Below are 19,391 nucleotides of genomic sequence, written 5' to 3'. Positions count from 1 at the left end.
CAGCGTGGCAGAGATCCAGCTCCTTTCATGTGCCCACACTGGGAGGGGGCAGATCCCTGTCCTATCTCTGCACTTTACCCCCCAGCTGTGAAGTGCAGTAATTCCCTAACTCCCAAAAAACACTGTGCTAACATAAACTGGAGGAACTCTTTGATCTGCTGTAAACACCAGGCTACCAGAGCCCCCACCCCACTGTTTTTGTTGTTGCTAGGTTATTAATAGCTCTCTCCTGCACTGAAACCTTACTTAAGTGCTATTAATATTTCACAGCCATGCAGGTAAGGACCAAAGGTCAGAGTTTTCCTGAGGTGTCTCACAAGATGAGGCAGCCCTTCCTTGCCCTGCGCCAGGGCTCAGCTGTGCTGCACTGGAGGGCGCAGTGCTGCAGCCTTTACCTGTCCCCCAAAAGCCTCTCACCCTGCTCCTCTGCAGGCACACGTGCAGGGCTGGACCAGGAAGCGATGCAGGGCGCATGTGTGCAGCTCCCGAGCTCCTCCATCCTCTGGAATTCACACAGGAAACACGATGAGAACGGATCAAGGAAAAGCTTTTATGACAAGTGGGCAGTTCTGCTCTGTCCTGTGTGGCTGGAGAGTGGGAGCCCTGATGGCTCTGTGCCTCCTGCAGCAGGCTCGAGGTACGTGCACACCTGAGTGTTCCTTTGCTTTTCACTATATGGCTTTGTTGGTAGGAGGAGACATTTTAATCAGTTTAAATGGGAATGATTCACATAAAGTGGAGTATTTCATGGTAAAGAAGAGACAGTTTAAGATCTGTCTGTGGAAGGTCTTGTTGAGGGCTAGTGATGGACATGGTGATCTACTGGAAAAAAGAGGGGCAGGAAAATCTACAGGACAAACCTGCAGCTCTGAATTCCTGCTAGGATCTGCCCTTGGAGGATTGGGATTGAATGAGAAGTGTGGGACAGCCTGGGACAGACAGTCAGGGACAGACAGACTCCCTGTCCAGGGAATCAGGCAGAGTTTGTGGGTTGTAAATCAGTGAAATGCAGTGAGAGTACGGGGAAAGCCACTTGAAATGATAAAACAGATTGTTCATACAAACTTGTGTCCTAATTCTAAAAGCTGTTGAGATGAGGATGCTTTATGAGAGACAAGGAAAACATTGTGTCACAGCTGCTTCCAGAGCCAATGTCCAGCCTTTAGTGAAAGGCTCAGCCTCAGATATTGACACCACCTTAGTGAGAGCCAAGTGCTATTTCCTGTCCCCAAAGACACTTTTGAATCATTCACATAATTTTCCCTTTTGGCCAGGTCGTGTTCAGCTTCTCCCTCCTCAGAATGTGACCCTGCTGTCCAAGGATTTTGCCATGATTTTGGCCTGGGCTCCAGGGGAAGGCTCTCCCCCAGGTGTGACCTACACTGTGAGGTATGAAAGGTAAGAGCTCCCAAACCGTGTCTGATCACAGGGACAGCTACTGGGCATCTCTCCTGATTAATGACTGTCCTAGCCATCAGTGACCTTGCACCACAACGAAACATGATCCATCTGGGAAGTGTTCCAAACTCTGAGCGCCACCTGCTCCTCACCCTCCCAAACCTTTCCTTCTCTTGCTCTATAAATCACAGCAGAACGTGTTTAATATTTTGGTGTGGCTGTTCCTTCCAGCCAGGATCGTCTGGACAAATGGATGAAGGTTCCTCACTGCAGAAACATCCCCAGATCCTTTTGCAACCTGACTTGTGCCCTCTCCAACCTCTATGTCAAAGTCCGGGCTCGGGTGAAGGCGGTTTGGGGACGGTCCCAGTCGCCGTGGGTGAAATCCCAGTTCAAGGATTATTACTCAGATGGTGAGTGCCTGCCAGGTGACAGCCTGGATGGAAGGACATTCCCACAAACACACAGACACACCCCACAGGTATCCAGGAGCTTTGTGGATGGCAGAGACTTGAGTGAGCAGGAACACTAACGAGCTGGGATCATTTGAGGATGAATTTTGTCAGAATTTGTTCATCAGTGTCCCAGCTGAGCAAAGTGGCTCCCAGCTCTCTGGGGTGTTTTAGATAAAGAGGTGTCCTTTGCCTCCCTCTTATCACAAGATAACAGCTGGAAGTGAGGACCAGCCGTGGAAAGTGTGGCTGCTGGAAGGTAAGAGCCAGGCCAGCCCCATTGTCACACGTGCTCCCTCACTTGCAGTGGAACTGGCTCCCCCCGTGCTGACCCTGAACGTCAGGGACAACTCCATCCGTGTCACTGCCTCCTTCCCTCTGCCCACCTGCGTGGAGAACCTCACCTGGAAGTACGACCTGAGCCTCTGGGAAGCAGGATCTGAAGACAAGGTCAGTACAAATGGCTCTTTTGAGATGAAATGGAGGAACTGAAAGAGCTTCAAAGTTCTGGGCAGAGGGAGAGGGACTGGGTCCAGGGTCTGGAGGAAAGGAACCAGCCAAAGCAGAGCTAAACCAAAGCCAGAGACAAAAAGTAGAAGTGTGTGTATGCATCCTTTTTTTTTTTGGCAGTTCCCTGTTTTTATCAGGAAGGGGAGGCTACACTAGTCAGTCTGAAGATCTGAGGTTTAAAACAACCAGTCCAGGTGCCACTGGCAGCATTCCCTGGCAGGGCAGAGCCCAGCACAGCTGGCATTCCCAGCCTGCATCCTGGGGGAGATGCCAGACATGGGGTCACACAAGGGATCCATGGGCTGAGGTGGTACAGACACCACCCAATCATGAAAGAATCACCTCTCCAACCCTCTGCTTTGTCTCTCAACAGAAGAAATATGAGGGTTACTTCAGGAAGGACACAGTGACCATCAACACCACTGCCCTCAGAGGCAATTACTGCTTCAGTGCCAGGGCTCTCTTTGAAAGCATTAACTTGAAGCACAGCGAATTCTCCCAGCCCGTGTGTGTGCTGTTAAACCACAAAGGTATGGCCCTTCTCAGGAAGGGATGTGGGAGACATCCAGTGGGATGAGGGCAAGGCAAAGATTTCCACTAAAATCAGGTTTTCACCACAAAAAAAGCTTTCTGTTAAAGGGACTGGTTGGATTTTCTGGTGAGTGGTTCCTGCTTTCTGTAGAAATAGTTTCATTTAGAAAAGCCTAAAATGTTTTCTGAAAATTCTGAGTATTGTGTGTCAGTGTAGAGCCCACGATTCCTGTAAAAATACCACTCACAAGAGATTATTTCTGTCTTTTTCATCAGCACAGTGGAAGTTCCCACTTCTGGTTGTGATCCCTCTGGTTGTCCTCCCCATCTGTGTGGCCAGTCCCTTCATCTGCTGCCTGGTGAAACACGAGGCCAAGCAAAGGAAGATGCCTCAGGTTTTGGTATGGCCCAAATTCTGGGGTCCCCTCCTGACCCAGAGTCTGGCTGGTTTTCAGAGGGTAACTGGGGAGGAGCGGGGGGTTCTGCACTTCTCAGTTTTACATTTACAATTCTCATTTTTGAAATAACCTTTCTGACATCCAACCTTTTCTTTTGAAAGCATCACAGGCTCACTGTTTCATTCCTTCTCCCTGGCAGGATTTCTCTCAATTTAAAGCTGCTGGACCAAGGTCCCACTTGGAGCTCGGTGAAAAGGAATTCTGCAGTGATGATCTGAACTGCTCAGAGAAGCCAGTGGCCCAAAGGAGGACAGACAGGGCTTTAGGAGGACACCACCTGCCATGGATGGCTTCTTTCCTATCATCATCATCGTCATCGTCGTCATCTTCATGGTCAGAGGATGAGGAGGAGGAGGACAGCAGCACTTTGATCCCATACGGAATGCCTCGGTATCCAAAGAGACCTCTCAGCTCTCAGCCCTCCCCAGCAGCTCCGGGGGAAAGCAGCTTGGATTCAGGATCTGGAGCTCCCTCTGTGGCCAGGGCATCTGTGCTCGACCTCAGAGCCCTGGGTTTCACTCTCTTTGCAGAGAGGAAGGCTGAGGTGGACACCTCGGGGTCCCAGGCAAACGAGGAGCCATCCCTCTACCTCTGCTCCTCTTTGGAAAGAATATCCCTCACTGATGTGAGATTCCCAGGGGCCAGAGAGCAGGGGCAGGATGATGGAAACAGGGATGAGAGCCTGGGAATGACCCCTCTTCCCCCCATGCTGGGGGGGATTGCTGCTGAACCCCCCGAGCACAGGAAGGCTCCTCATTGCTCCAGGGATTACCAGAAATCCATCCTGGACCTGCAGCTCCAGACGGACTCGAGGTGCCAGGGCAGAGAGGATGCCAGCAGGCAGCTGCTCATCCCCTTGTGGACACTGCAGGTGGCAGAGGATGAAGGCATCGCCAGTGACTGTGGCAGTGACAGCTTTACAGAAGGGACCCCACCCGAGTCCACAGTGCTGAATGATCCTTTTGGGACTTCAAAAACAGAGGAAAAATGTGATCCAAGGCTGCAATTCCCAGGCTACAAGCACTCACATTACTTGGGAAGGATCTGAAGTGCCCAGCAGGTCTGGGGAGTGCTGGCAATCCTGGAGAGCTCCAGACATCCAAGCAAGGATCCTTGAAGAAGGACAAAAAACCGATGTCTGACCTATCATGGCAATGGCCATAGGGACACAAAAGTGCCTTTTATTGCTCAGTCACCTCTGTACTGCCACTGTCCCTCTGACAAGGTGCCAGGCTCTGGCACAGCCTGAGCCAGCCAGGGGTGGGGAGGCAGGGACATCTCTGAGGGACACCCAGCAAACAGGTGAGCCTGGGGCTCACTGAACTGCAGAACAGGGGCCTGAAAATGCAGTGGTGTGCCTGCACGTGGATTTGGAGCAGATTTTTAACTGCTTGGTGTCATCTTCGCTTCCCTCTAAGTCCAGAGCTTGACTGGAAGTTCCTTACAGAGATATTCAGCAAGATCTGGTTTTTGTGGCATGAAAAGTTCTCGACCTCATCCTGCAGAAATCACCTTCTGGGCTCCAACAGGGGGAACTGAAGCCAAAGTGTGCAGCATGTTTGTTTATTTATTTTTTATTTTATATTTATTGAAGCTGAAATTCCTCCTGCTGTGCAGAATGTCTGAGAGCAATAATATTTTGATATAAATCTCCATGTGTACGTGGTTTTGTTTTCCAGAGCTATAAAGGGGGACTGCAGCTCATCTTGAAAAAAACATTACCTTTAAAACAGGAGCCCATCCTGGGCTGGAGTGGAATTCTGAGACTTCCCAGCCAGGTCACTCTGGTCACTGGAAAGCCAGAACTGAACAAAGAATCACAGAATGGTTTGGTGGGAAGGGATCCTGAAGTTCATCCCCCTGCCATGGCCAGGGACACTCCCAGTGTCCAGCCTGGCCCTGGGCACCGCCAGGGATCCAGGGGCAGCCCCAGCTGCTCTGGGCACCCTGTGCCAGGGCCTGCCACCCTCCCGGGGAAGGATTTCAGCCCAGTATCTAATCTAGATCTCCCCTCTGGCAGTTTACAGCCATCACCTTTGTCCCATCACTTCATGCCCTTGTAAAGGCTTTTTATGCTCCAGTATCAAAAGGAGCCTTTGTGTAAAGGACTCACAGGAAAACAAAGCACTAAAAGAAAGAGGGAAACACTCCCCAGCCACTCTCTGCACTCGGAGAGGGCTCAGATGAGGGGAGGGTGTTGGGGAGGGTATGAAAGCTGAAATCCTTTGAGAATAGGAGAGGAAAAAAGGAGTAAGGGACTGGGAACTGCTTTGCAGCAAGATGTACTCATTAAGGTCCTGAATTAAAGACCAAAGGAGAGGTGGGGGAAAGGATTCACCAGCTGGACTATCCCTTTGTCCTCTGCAGGTACATCCTGCATTGTCATCCCTCCAGTTCATTTGGAAAGACACAGATGATCCAAACATCATCACCACCCAATTTCTTGTGCAATCCAGGAAAACCCCCCGGGCTTTGATTTACAGGAAGCTCCGAAGTTGAGTAAGCTCTCCAAAATGCTTTGGACATGTCCCAGCTCTGCCAGCACAGCCTGGGATCGGTTCTTGTCCTGTCCGGGGGCAGAGGGACAGGCTGCAGGCCAGCCCAGCTGCTCAGGTGGTGGCAGCATCCAACTCCCCGTTTCCTTTCAGCAAGCTTGAGAGCTGTTTTCCTCTGCAGAAGGGTCAGTCCTGGCCAGAGCACAGTGCTCCTCTCCCAGAGCAGCTGCTCCAGCTCTTATCAGCATCAGGGAATCATTTCCTTAGGAAAACACCTTGGGGATCATCGGGTCCAACGGGGAACCCACCCTGTCCCCTGTCCCCAGGGCCACAGCCACACATGAAGGTTCATGCCCAGCACTCACCAGTTTGCTGCAGTTCCCACACACTGTGAGGAAAAGTTTGAGTGAGTTGGGAAGATAAAACCCTAATTTTAAACTTGAAAGTTGAATTTTGGACATCTTCAGGTCCCCAGGGATTCAGAAAGGTGTTCTGGGCTATTCAAAAGGAGACACTTTGCTAGAAATAAGGGCAGAGGTAAGGTGTGAGGTTCTGTTCTCAGAACTGAAGGCTCAGGGGCACAGCAGGGTCCCTCAGCTCTGCCCCATCACAGCAGGGGTGAGAGGCAGCAGTGAGGGGAGGGAAAATGGAAATGCTTTTATCAGGCTGTGCAGGAAACACCCTAACAAACAGTTGTACTTAATTAGACACTGCTGGATAGGTGTGTCTGGTTTAACAAACCCAGGCCTCTGCCTTTGTCCAGCTGAGCTGAGGAGAACAAAGTGCCAGTGATGCACCATGGCAGGGCTGGAAGCACAGAGCCCTTCCACACCCAGGCAGGGCAGGGAACAGAAACAGCATCAGAAACAGGAAATCCACCATGAGGAGGGAAGCAGAAGGGGTTTGTGAATTCTACCACATGTTTGCAAGGATGGAGCAGTGAAAGCAACATTCAGAAGGGCACAGGGTTTGTATTTTGAAAACATAATAACACCTTAAAAACTGAACTCATTATGGAAAAGGGACTGTATCCCTTCTTCTTGTCCATACAAACTGCCAGTTCTTATCACGTGGATTCAGTCACAGAACTTTACACTGTAAACAGCCACAAAAATAAACATTGGAGGTGTACAATGGTCTCTGTGGAGCTGTGGGACAGCAGGTGCTCCTCCTGTGGAAAGGCCACCACTCTTCTCTTGCCCACATCAGGGGAAAAACCCCCAGAGCTCTGGCTGACTTTGACTGTAAGAAAGTATTCAGAAGGATTTTTGGAGGTAATAGGTGCACTGCTTGCAGCAGGTATTAAACCAAGCAGGTGCACAGCTCTAAGTTTTAATGTCTAGATTGTAAGAAGCTCAAGTTACCCGACCAGAAAAGCAAACCTCAAACCCCAGGAACCTCAGGGAGGGCTTTCAGGCAGGAAGCTCTCAGCAAAAAGGTATTTGGCTCTTTTTCAGGAGCTGGGGATTTTCTCAGCCTCTGGCTCGTGCACCTTTGTACAGTCAGGTGTGCACTGGAGGGGAGAGGTGCTGCTGCTGTCACTCTGTGTGTCACACATGCGCAGGGCTCCGAGCAGCTCAGAGCCCAGGGAAGGCAGCACAGGAGCTCTGCTTTGCTCTGTTACTGAGCAACAAACCCAACCTGGCCTGGCAAGAGAGAATTCAGCCAAAAGGTGATTCACCTGCACACAGGAGCAGCTCCTGCCCTCGCAGCCCAGCCTGCAGAGCCATTCATGAAGGGATTTCTGATCGTCCTGGCTGCAGTTTCAGTGGTCGGTAAGTCCTGAGCTCTGCTGTGGCTGATTGTGGGATTCTGCTTGATCCTGGAGTCTGTGCTTCCCTCCTGTCTCCTGAGTTATCACCTAGAGAAGGAGCTGTTGTCTGGCTTCTCTTCTGAGGTCTCTCTCCTTGTAGTAACTCCCATGTGTGGCTGGTGTGCTCAGCACTTAAGGGATTAGTAGGGAGAGGGAAAGATTCCTTCACTTCAAAGGGTTTGTCACTGTGCTAGGACCCAAATCCTACAGCAGTGAAGGATATTCACCGGTATCAGGGGCTTGGGATCAGCCTCCTCGTGTCTCAAGCAAAGGCACCAATGAATACAAGAACAGTCCTGATTTTAAAGGAGGTACAAACAAATAATGGAATCTTCAAATGAGGGAGTCATTGTAGAGTGGTTGGGTTGGAAGGGACTTAAAGCTCATCTCATCCCACCCCTGCACGGCAGGGACACCTTCCACTGTCCCAGGTGCTCCCAGCCCTGTCCAGCCTGGCCCTGGGCACTGCCAGACATGGGGCAGCCCCAGCTGCTCTGGGCACCCCGTGCCAGGGCCTGCCCACCCTCCCAGGGAACAATTTCCTCTGATATCTAATCTAGATCTACCCTCTCAAAGCCATTTAATCCCACTCCAGATGTGACAAGCTCACTGCTGGGTGAAAGAAGGATAAACCTTTTCAGCTGGTGTCATTCATCTGCTGTGTCTGGGGTCTCACCCTGTGAAACTCCTCAGCCCAAGGGACTGTCACACTGTGAAATATCCTGGTTTTCCCCTGCCCACACTTGACTGTGCTTGTGTTGTGCTGCTTTGCATAACAGTGTTCTTAGCATGGATAAATGTGGGAGGACAGATTTCCTACTCGCGATAAGAGTGGGGTGTTTGTGACTCAGTTTTCAGGGTGCTCAGACAGGGAATCCCACTCCTTCATACCCCCACTGCTGAGCCTGGGATGAGCCGAGGCAAACGTGGAGCTGCAGATGAAGTCAGGACAAAATCTGAGTAGCCAGCAGCCCATTTCTGCTCCACTCCCCTGCCCAAATGGCACACAGCACTGAGAAGGGATCTGTGCCTTTCTGCCTGACCCTCCATCCAGCCAGCAGGCTGCACTGCTCAGTTCTGGTCCATGGGGGAAGCTTGGGGTGAGGATCCAGGTGGGATTTAGGCTCTGTTCCATGTGTGTTGTCCAGCACAGCCCATCCCAGGACTCAGTTTGCCCATCTTTGCTATTTTTGCATTTTTCACCAGGGGTCTCACTGCTCGCTGCAGGCTGAAGCCCTCACATGCCCCAGGTGTTTATCAGTGCCACAAACCAAGAGCTGAATAATGTGTAAATTATTTCTCTTCGAGGGTCTGCCTGTAATCTGAATTCAGAGTTTATAAACCTTGAAGTTAGAAACCCTAGTGTAAATTTTGCACTGAGTTTTTTCATGATAAGAGAGACACAAACTCCTCAGGGCTCTTCTGCAGCACCTCAGAGCCAGTTTGCTGCAGGAGGGCCACGGGGGGGTCCTGCTGTCCAGGACATGTTTGCAGGGCCAGGTGGCATTCCTGACCCTGAAGGGAGAGCAGCAGGGCTCAGAAAGCAGGAGCTGGGCTGAGCTGTTTGCTGTCACCCTGGCACACCCAGGCCAGAGTCCAGACACCGGGTGTCACCCTGTACAGGCACTTTCCATCCAATAAAACATGGAGCACGAGAGGAGCACGGAGCCACATCTTCAGGAGGTGGCACTGAGCTCTGCATGTCACTTCCTTGAGCAGGGGCAGAAAGCAGAGACATTCACAAACCTGATTATTCTGGGCTTGAAAACAGGTTATTGTCTTATTTTACCACCCATGTAAAGGCTGTTAAAGAAACCCAACTAGAAATTCAAGGATTCTCTTTCTGACTTCGGTTTTTGAGGCTTTTCTGTATAAATTCCTGATTTCTTTGGGATGAGTCAGTTGTCTGCAAGAGTGTGATGTGAACACAGTTTGGAGCCTTGTTCTGCTCAAGCTCCTTCTTTTCAACCCAGCTTTAGCAAAAACCACAGGATCCATTTTCATCTGAGGGCTGAGATGACAGAAAATATTCTTTAATGCCAGTTTCTCTGCTCCTTCAGGTATTGTGACTACAGAGAGATCATCATGTCTGAAACGTGCAGCATTTTCTTCCACAAACTTTGAGAACATCCTGACGTGGGAAACAGAGGCAGATATTCCCCCTGGCACTGTCTTTGATGTCCAGTACAAACAGTATGTGAACTTTGCTTCTTTTGGGCTGTTCTTAGGGGTCTCAGAGAAAGAAGGGCCAAAAGAGAAAAGTTGATTTTGCTGTTTCTCCTGCCTGTATTATGGTTCATATAATGGTTCATATAATGGTTCATATATTTTAGGATTATTCTAAGTGGGAGATGATGCTCATTTAAGCAAATATTTTACATCTTGTGTTGCTTTGCTCCATTCCTGAGCTACTCATGCCCTCAGCATCTTCCTTCTCTCTATTCCATTTTCCCCCAGTCCTGTCCAACCAAACAACCCCAAACCCTTGTTTTGTCCTCAGGTATGGAGAGAAATCCTGGCTCACCAAACACGAGTGCCAGAGCATCACCCAGCTCTTCTGCAACCTCAGCAAGGAGACAGAGAACTTCACGGAGCACTTCTACGGGCGGGTGCGGGCGCGGGGCTGCTCCCCCGGCTGGGTGCGCTCCGAGCGCTTCGAGCCCCGCAAGGAGAGTAGGTACCAGTGCAGCCCCAGGGAGCCCTGCCCCTGCCCCTGCTCCTGCTCCTGCCCCTGCCCCTGCCCCTGCCCCTGCTCCTGCTCCTGCTCCTGCCCCTGCAGGGCAGCATCTCCTCCCAGTTCAGGCTTGTGGGGCTCTGTGCTTGGTGGGGGGAGTGAGGCCTTGGAGGTTTGGGGGATGAGGAACGGGCAGGGTCGCAGCTGAGAGAAAGGAAAAGCTTGGTGTGATGGAAGGGAGACCTGCCCCTGCTCCTGTCCCTGCCCCTGTCCCTGCTCCTGCTCCTGTCCCTGCCCCTGCCCCTGCCCCTGCTCCTGCCCCTGCTCCTGCTCCTGCTCCTGCCCCTGCTCCTGTCCCTGCCCCTGCTCCTGCTCCTGTCCCTGCCCCTGCCCTGCCCCTGCCCCTGCAGGGCAGCAGCTCCTCCCAGTTCAGGCTTGTGGGGCTCTGTGCTTGGTGGGGGGAGTGAGGCCTTGGAGGTTTGGGGGATGAGGAACGGGCAGGGTCGCAGCTGAGAGAAAGGAAAAGCTTGGTGTGATGGAAGGGAGAGCTGCTGGTGGGAGGAACAGAGAAATGAGTAAAGGACATGATGGGCAGCCTGAGGACAATGAGTCCCAGCAGCTGTGAAATGGGAACTTTGGGATAAGCATCCGTTCCAGTGGATCCTTTGTGTCCCAATCCCAAAGTGAGCCTTCCTGCAGACACAACGCAGCCTTTGGGGGCCTTATTGGCTCTGTGGCTAAAATTTCCTACTGAAAAATCACCAAGAATAATTCAAGGTGGCATTAGAAGCCAATGGTTGTGAGAAGCATTCAGGTCTTTGCCCCCAAAAGCTGTGAGAACTTGGATTAAAGCTCTGAGCAGTGCTGGGTGTGGTGTGTGCCTGTCACCAGGGGTAAGTGCAGGCACAAAAGCTCAGTAAATCTGGTGCAGGATGGGAGCTGGGATTTGGGCAGCTCTGCTGTGGTGGGGTTTCATCCCTCACACACACAGGAAGGAGAACATCCTGCACAGGGGCAGGGAACATGCAGCTGGAAAAGCCTGGGATGAGAATTCCGGGGGGCAGACACTGTGAAGGCACAGAGCCCCAAACCCCCTGTGTGCAGTGTCCTGACTCCTGCCGCGCTCTCTCAGCTCAGACACCTTTCTGTACAAGCAGAAGTGCCCATTTCTGAGCCTGGGCTGGGTTTAAGGTACCAGGTGATGCCAGCCCAGCTGACAGTGCCTGTGCTGCCCTTCCCAGCCATCATAGGGCCCCCCCAGGTGGAACACGTCCCCCACGTCCGCTCCATCAGGTTCCTGGTCCGGCCGCCCCTGACGCCCCTGCGGGGGGAGGACCAGCAGCAGCTCAGCGTGGAGGACATTTCCAGCAAATTCGGGGCTGTGGATTACCACCTGACAATGTTCAACCAGAGGACACGGCAGCAGGTAAAGCACAACCTCGGGCTGTAAATCCCATTTCAGATGAGCTGGAGAAGGAGCTCAGTTTACACAGCATGGGGGAGATTTCTGATGTGCAAGGGAAAGCTTTGGAGTCTTTGACTCTCAGGACAACAGGAACTTTAAGCGTTCTTCTTAAATTCTGGGGGAAAAAGGACTTTCCAAGAGTACTGTATAACTAGCAAAAAGTAAAACCATTGGTGGCTAAAAATTACTGAAGCAGTAATTTTCAATCTTAAGAAACTGAAATGCAGAATTAGATACAGAAATAATGGAAAACAAAATCATATAAATATGATTGAGAAAAAAACCAGAGTTGCATCACATACAGAATAATTTGAGCCCTGTAAGACCTCATTAGTAAATAATATTTTAAGCTGAATTTTGCAATCTGAATTGAAGAAAATTGCGTCTTGCCCAAATACAGATTTTCTCTTTCTTTTCAACAGTGGACAAAGAATGAGCACAACAAAGAATTTGAAGTTTCCAACTTGGACCCAGACACTGAATACAACGGGACAGTTTATATCTGTCTGCTCCAGAGAAGGAGCAAACCTCAGGTGTTTTGGGTCAAAACACTGGCAGGTGAGACTTCAACTCTGCTGAAAGTTGAGAATTCCAGCTGGGATATTGGATACACAAAATGCATTGATTTTCAGCACAGAACGTTTTAATAATTTAAAAATTAATTCCTGTAAGACAAAACCTGTGACATCACCTAGCTAATTGTGACATTTTTTTCTAATCCAGCTCTTTTTCCACTTGTTCTTTCCCCAGACAAGACGTGGATTCTCTACTGTCTGGTGGCCCTGGCCTTCTGTGCCGGGCTGCTTTTTGCTGCCACTGCTTTTGTGATCTACAAATACATCAAACAGCGCAGTGCCCAGCCCAGGGCCCTGGTGAGTGCCCTCAGCCACTGCAGCCCAGCTTGCAAACCACAGAATCACCCCTGCCTTGGCTGGAAGGGTCATTGAGTCCATACCCCCTGTGGGTGCACAGCTGCCACTGTGCCAGGCTGCTCCCAGCCCCGTCCAGCCTGGCCCTGGCACTGCCAGGGATCCAGGGGCACCACAGCTGCTCTGTGCCAGGGCCTCAGCACTCTCTGAGCAAAGCACTTCTCCCCAGTATCCAATGTCCAGCCTGGCCCTGGCACTGCCAGGGATCCAGGGGCACCACAGCTGCTCTGTGCAGCACTCTGAGCAAAGCATTTCTCCCCAGTATCCAATCTAAACCCACTCTCCTTCATTTAAAGGGTTAAGGAGCTTGGTCAAGGCAATCACTGCAGATTACTGATGTTTTAAAGTGCTCAGAACCTGCTCCAAACTGAGCCCCTTGGGTTGGGCAGCTACACCTGAGGCATCCTAAATCCCCAGTTCCCCTTGAAACCCTGGGGTTCTCACCGATCCCTCATCTCCCACAGCAAGAATTGGGTTTTCATGCTAATGAGCTCAAGGGTTTTCATGCTATTTCCATGCTGCAGGGCTTAGGACAAATCTTGCAAAAGTGAAAGCAGGAGATTTTTGTTCTCATATTTCAAGACTGCTTAGTTGATACACGATGAGAAATGTCTGTATTCCTGTGAGTGGTCATTGTCCAGGAGAAAAAAAGAAGCAGAGCTCTTTTGTCAGCAGAGCAGATCCTGGTGATTTTACTGGCTTTCACTGACACTTCTCCAAGGAAAATGTTAGAGTAACTAAAACAAACTTTCCAGGTCACAGCTTCTTAGTAATAACTTGTGCTTTTTTATCTACTCCACCAGGACTTCAGAGGGATTCCATCGTTCCAGCCCCTCACACTGACAGTGGAGCACATCATAAAGCCCCTCAGCTTTTCCAAACCTTCCCCGTTCATCCCTGAAGTGCAGCTGGCCCAGATGAGCCAACATCTGGGCTGGGCCCTGGAGCCACGACAGCTCTCCTGTCCCTACCAGCAGCAGGTGGATGTCCCAGCACTGCAGCTGCCCCCCGAGCCCTGCCAGGAGGAGATGGCAGCTCCCATCACTGCCTACACCCCTCAGAGAGCTGAGCAGAGCCCTGCTGCTGCCCCAGGCAGCCCCAGCCTGGCCCTGACCTACGGGCTGTGCGTGGAGGGCACGGACAGGAGCTCACCGCCCGAGCAAAGGCTGAAGGAATGTTCTCCACATCGCCCCGAGGATGGAGAGCTCCGGAGCCACGGGCTGGCAAAGAGCTGCAGCCACTGGGATTACAAAGAGCAGCAGCCAGAGGTGGCCCTGTGGAAGAGCAGGGACAGGCTGGAGTCAGTTGTGATCCAGGGGAGCCCTGGGCAGAGCCGGCTGCCGCTGCAGAGCGAGGGGCTGGAGGGTCCAGAGCGTGTGTCCCAGCTGTCCCTGTCCCTGCTGGAAGCAGGGGGGTGCTACAGGCAGCAGGCAGCCCTGCCCCTGCTGCTGCCCGCAGGGAAAGCTGCCCCAGGCTGTGCCGCAGAGGAGGAGCTGCTGGCACCTCTGCTGCTCTCCGTCCGGACTGGCAGTGCCTTCCCCGCACACAGGCACGGGCAGCAGTGGCTGCTGCCAGAGCCATGCCCCCACCCTGCAGGCACAGTGCAGCTCCCAGAGACTGCAGCCGGGGAAATGCCCGCAGCAGCACAGGGGCTGGGCTGCACAGGGCTCAGCCTGCCCCCGCGCCAGCACACGGACACTCCTCTCACCATGCTCTTCAGAGATCTGGACTTGAAAGTGCAGTGGGATGAGGAGAGCACAGAATTTTATTAGGACGAATTAATGGTATTTAAATCCAGACGATGTTTTCTTGTATAAAACAGAAGCAATGCAAAGCCACAGCTGATCCTGGCTGTGTTAACAGAGCTCAGGGCTGTCACCCTGTTCCATCGTGGAGTTTGTGCCTTTACTGAGAGAATTGCTCCTTGTTACACTGCCATACTGTACCTTTGCACTTAAACAACAGGTCTTTATTTCTCACATATTCTCCAATTTATTATGAATGGGGTTACTTTAAAAGATCAGTGAAAATTCAGTTTCCAGTCCCAGATTCGGTTTACTGAAAATTCAGCAAAATTCACAAACTGTATGTGCTCTTTACCAACACCTAAGATAGAGGGCTGAGATGTAACTCCCTTTGAAGAAATTCAGGTATGCAAACCTAGAAGTATTTAATGTACCATGGCACAGTAAAAGAAGTAAACAGTTACTGGTGTTCTACCCTTGGATAGATGACTTGGAAAAGAATATTCCACTTTCCTGGAATGGACTTTGCCTTTAAAGGAGTCATTGAAACTGGTAACAGCTCCTGATGCAGCAGTTCTGTGAAATGTGTCCCTGTCCCCTGTGCTTTTTAATACCTGTACAAAGATTAAGCCTTTTTTAATACCTGTACACAGATAAAGCCTTTTTCATCTCAGCAACAGATTAATGCAGCCTTGGCCTAGTTGTGAGCTTTGTCAGCTGCTGCTCCTTTCTCTCTCTGCAGCAGTCACACGTTCCCTGCCTCCCCTGAGATCCCCAGGGATGAAGCACCTGGAACCACATTCCAGGCAGGCAGGGATGTGAGGGTTTGCAGCTCAACCCTCAGTCTCAACTGACCCCAATCCAGGCACCAGTGACCCACGCTGAGACCAGGGAGGTCTGGAGCTCTCCCTGCCCCCCTCCCTGCCCATGGGAACCTGCCCCATGGTCCTGGCACATCCTCCACAGCTGCCACCACCACTTTTTGGGAGTCAAAATCCTTGAAGCATTTGCCCAAGGAAGCTAAATTCTAACTCAGGGGCCAGAGGAGGTGATTATTTTTCATTCAGAGGAAAGCACAGTTCAGCCTGTTCATTTCCACTGCGTGGTGAAAAAATGTGTCTGAGGACATTGGTTTTAGAGAAGTGAAAGCATTTACAGGAATAAGCAAGGTTGGACTGGTATGGGGAAGTATTTACTCACAGACCAATCTGACCAGAGGTAAAATTCAGCTGTTCCCACTCCAAGTGCACTTGGGGCTTTTCTCAGCCCAGGAAAGCTGCAGGTAAAGGTTAAATTCCCCTTTCTTTGGGGTGATTTTGCAAATAAGCCATAGGCTCATGAAGTGAAGATTTTTGATGATTCGACCCAGGATTAAAGGAATAGTCTTAGAAAGTTTACAAGCCAAGGTTCAGCTCTGAGCCCCAGCCCCAACAGCTGCTGAAGGAGCACAGCCCCGTGAGGCCAAAAGGGCAAAATTCCAAATGTGCTGAAGAAGTGTGAGGGTATCAAAGACTGAAATACTGCATGGCTTGGGCAGTGACCAGCAGGACATTCCCAGGGAGCTCCCTCCATTCCATTCACTACCAAAGGGTCTGTGGAATGTCTTTTGATCTGGTCCCTGTACTCTGTGCCCCAAAAAACAACACACAGAGAAATGCTGCAGCTCCTGGAGTTGTTCCCAAGGACTGGGACACCCCAGGGGTAACATTTTTTTCCACTAAACCCCCACTGGAGAGGCATTTAAAGCCAGTGATGCCAATTACCTTATTCAGAGTTGCCTGTGAGCTCATATCTTGTGTCAACAACATTCCCAGTGATGCTACCCAGGGAATAATCAACATTTTGGGCTGTGTTATGAAACACAACTCCCAGCACAGGATGAGTATGGGCAGTCGTGTGGAAGGGATGGGGGCCTTGAGAGAGCATTTGAATCTGCTGCTAAAATTAAGTTATTTTCTATTTTAAAAGCCTTTCCAAATCCCTCTGCAGAAGCCCTGCCACAGGGTCTGATCAAGCCCAGACTGTGATAAATGTGTCATCCTGCTGGAGGACAGGTGGGAACTGAGGAGACTCTGGGAGGGGATTTTTGGAATGCACACAGGTGCCTAAAGATGCAAAGTGTCCCCGAGCTGGGACATGCACCTCTCCTTCAGGACCTTAAACACCTGCAGGGCTGCATTATCCCTGCCTGAACCAAAGGCAGGAGTGATTGCAGCCCATCCTCTGTGTCCCACCCTCCCAGGGATCACAGGCAGCAGGGCCCTGTCCTCTGCAATAGCCTCAGCTTCCTGCTTTCGTCATGGCTGAGTCAATATTGATCTTTGAGGCCTGGATCTTCTGAGCAGAGGGAAACTGATTCTCGTCTCATGAGTCACCTCCTAAATTTAACACACAGATCATCACTTCTCACATCATTTCTCTTTGGAAAAGCTTGGGAAGAAATGTTGATGCTGTTGAATTTTACTGGAGCAAGGAACACGTCATCCCTGCTGAGCTCACTGCCTTCCTCTGCTCAGAACCAAACGGATCCATTTGTGTCCAACAGCTGCTCCAGGACCTCCTCTCCTCCATCTCCTTCCGTGCAGGAACATTTCCAGATAACCAGCAGGATTTCATTGCCCCAAAGGTCTCCCAGGCAAGCCACCTGCGCCCAGCACCGCTCTCCTCCCCAGCCAGGCTGATCCCAGCTCTGGGCCACAAAAGCTGGGGTGCCTTGCCCCAGGCAGCGTGTGTCCCCAGCAGATGTCACACGGGTGACAGGGACAGCAGAGCAGCAGGTGGCAGCTGTAACCCTAGAGCAAAGCATTGCTCTTTGTCTTCCCAGCTAATCTGGGAGCTGGCACTGGCTCAGCAGCAGCCCCATGGGAAGCTCAGCAGGACCCTGCCCAGGGATGAGCACTGTGCAAGCCAAGGATCCCATTCCCTTCCCTGTTTGTTCCTTTATCTTGGCACTGGAGGGTGTTTGAACACCATGAAAAATCACTGGGGAGTTTTTAACAAGTTCTGGGAGGAAAATCTTACACGAAGGACAAAAGGAAAGCTCTGATTCTGGAGACAGAATGAAGGAGAGCTCCCAGAATCTCAGAATATCCTGAGCTGGAAGGGACCACAGGGATCATCAAGTTCAGCTCCTGGCCTTGCACAGACACTCCGACAACCCCACTTTGTGCTTGAGAGCATTGTCCAAACGTTCCTGGCAGCTCTGTGCCCGTTCCCTGGGGAGCCTGGGCAGTGCCCAGCACCCTCTGGGGAAAAACCTCTCCCTAAATCCAACCTAAACCACCCTGAAGCAGCTCCAGGCATTCCCTCAGTCCTGTCCCTGCTCACAGTGACCAAAGATCAGTGCCCGGCCCTCGAAATAAAATAAATTTTATAACAGGGGGTTGATGTGACAAAATGAATGAAATTATTCATTTTAAGCAGAATAGATGATAATTACACATTACTTCTCGTAAGGCAAAATTCAGGGAAGCACTCGAGTGGCCATGGATACAAAACCAATGAAAGGGAAGTGCTCCTTCCCTTTGACAGCTCAGCTCAGCCCAAAGTGCTTCAGACATGCCCAGTCCTTCCTGTTTGGAGCTGTGCTAGGAGTGTCACAAACACAGCCACCAAAAGGACTCTGGTGCTGATCCTGCTGGGTTTCTTTGGATGGTGAAGCAAACAGGGTTCCCAGAAATGGTTCCTAGGTGCTGTGCCAGACTTGATGGTGGAATTCATTCCCACAAGAAACATCACCTGCTCCTCACATTGCTGGGAGGGGTTTTCCCCAAATACTGGAAATAGAACATAATAAATCAGCCTTCTGAGGAAAATAGAGTCAAGCCTCGTGTCCTCACCCACGGGTGGTTCCTCACAACACCCCGAGCTCTGGATTTTGGAGGTGCCTGTCCCTCCCCAGCCCGTCTGGGCAGGCCTGGGGGCGTTGGGTGGCACTGCAGGGAGCAGGGGGTGTCCCAGCCGGGCCATCCCCATTGTCAGGGAGGGCCTGGCAGGGCTATATTTGACTGCAGGATGGGCACTGCAACATGGGGAACATTCTTGTGGGGAGAGTCATCCTCGTGTCATCAGCAGCAGAAGGAAACCTCCTTTGTCCCTTGCCTTGCCTGGGACAGGGCTCTCCCTGCAGCCTTCACCGGGTGAGTTTGGTTTATCCGAAATAAACTGCTTGTTCTGGGTTTGTGGGATCTGCAGAGCAGCATCACTTGTTGTGTGACAGCTTTGTCTGACTTGCACTGCAGAAGTAGGTTATGCTTTGTGATTGTATCTGCTTCAATGATTGTTTTTCCAGTGTTGTTGTGATGAAAATCCTGGTTTGCTTCATGTTTTCTCACCAGATTCTGCTCTGTTTTACTGGCATGTTTAGAAAATAATCTGCATTTGAATTGAAAAGTGTAGGTTTTAACAGTGACTATAGAACAATTAATTTTTTCAGGGAAAAATAAAACTCATTATTTAGTAAAAATGAGTCTGTATCAGTAATTATTCATGAGCATGGAAACGAGGCTCTGATGCCCAGGATGACAGGGCTCATTCTGCAGCTGAACCACTTCTGAAGACAGCAGAAACTATGAAATCACAATGATTTTTTTTTTTTCAAAAAAAGCCTGCTTTATTTTCTTCTCCTTTTACTTGTCAGCATTTGCTGTTTCTTCCAAAGTTAATGCCCACAAAGGAAACATTATCAAGATAATTCTGTATTTTCATTTGCATGTTGGGATATTTTGCATTTACAACACCCTGCTTTTCCATGGACTGTTTATAAGAAATTTGTTTACATCCACGGGAAGCTGTACAAGTAAAAAAACTGCATGAGAAAATTATACTGGGGAAAGCTGAGGGTTTGTATTTTTATCAGGTTCAGATTCGAAAGCTCAAATCCAGGTGGAAGATTTGCCAAGGGAAAATTTCAGTCATGGAA

At 50.6% G+C, this 19,391-nt stretch overlaps 2 protein-coding genes across 3 annotated transcripts; both read left to right on the top strand.

The window, feature by feature from the left end:
* Nucleotides 1–271: 271 nt before the first annotated feature.
* Nucleotides 272–4,968, top strand: IFNLR1 (interferon lambda receptor 1). Its single transcript, XM_039733765.1, has 7 exons — nt 272–637; nt 1,275–1,398; nt 1,630–1,811; nt 2,158–2,300; nt 2,734–2,890; nt 3,168–3,292; nt 3,489–4,968. Exons 1-7 carry the CDS (start codon nt 526–528, stop codon nt 4,395–4,397), a joined length of 1,752 nt encoding a protein of 583 aa, XP_039589699.1. The 5' UTR covers nt 272–525; the 3' UTR covers nt 4,398–4,968.
* Nucleotides 4,969–7,105: 2,137 nt separating this feature from the next.
* IL22RA1 (interleukin 22 receptor subunit alpha 1) lies at nt 7,106–15,131 on the top strand. 2 transcript variants are annotated; one of them, XM_039733759.1, is made up of 7 exons: nt 7,106–7,619; nt 9,718–9,850; nt 10,158–10,330; nt 11,573–11,757; nt 12,219–12,354; nt 12,547–12,668; nt 13,529–15,131. In XM_039733759.1, the coding sequence occupies exons 1-7, from the start codon at nt 7,577–7,579 to the stop codon at nt 14,495–14,497; spliced, it is 1,761 nt and encodes a 586-aa protein (XP_039589693.1). In that variant the 5' UTR covers nt 7,106–7,576; the 3' UTR covers nt 14,498–15,131. The 2 variants fall into 2 exon arrangements, with proteins under 2 accessions (XP_039589693.1, XP_039589695.1); XM_039733761.1 differs by having other exon boundaries at nt 10,158–10,334.
* The last annotated feature ends 4,260 nt before the right edge of the window (nt 15,132–19,391 follow it).

The sequence above is a fragment of the Passer montanus genome, unplaced genomic scaffold, assembly GCF_014805655.1.
Source record: "Passer montanus isolate IOZ18808 unplaced genomic scaffold, ASM1480565v1 scaffold89, whole genome shotgun sequence".
Classification (NCBI taxonomy): Eukaryota; Metazoa; Chordata; class Aves; order Passeriformes; family Passeridae; genus Passer; species Passer montanus.
Note: the sequence above shows the minus strand (reverse complement) of the source record. Positions and strands in the feature narration are given on the sequence as shown.

Bases quoted from the DNA above. Each gene is read 5' to 3' on its own strand.
- IFNLR1 (XM_039733765.1), top strand. From the start codon at position 526: ATGAGAACGGATCAAGGAAAAGCTTTTATGACAAGTGGGCAGTTCTGC. The intron at 1,399-1,629 runs GTAAGAGCTCCC...TGTTCCTTCCAG, and splicing joins TACACTGTGAGGTATGAAAG to CCAGGATCGTCTGGACAAAT. The intron at 2,891-3,167 runs GTATGGCCCTTC...CTTTTTCATCAG, and splicing joins TGTGCTGTTAAACCACAAAG to CACAGTGGAAGTTCCCACTT.
- IL22RA1 (XM_039733759.1), top strand. From the start codon at position 7,577: ATGAAGGGATTTCTGATCGTCCTGGCTGCAGTTTCAGTGGTCG. The intron at 7,620-9,717 runs GTAAGTCCTGAG...CTGCTCCTTCAG, and splicing joins GGCTGCAGTTTCAGTGGTCG to GTATTGTGACTACAGAGAGA. The intron at 12,669-13,528 runs GTGAGTGCCCTC...CTACTCCACCAG, and splicing joins GTGCCCAGCCCAGGGCCCTG to GACTTCAGAGGGATTCCATC.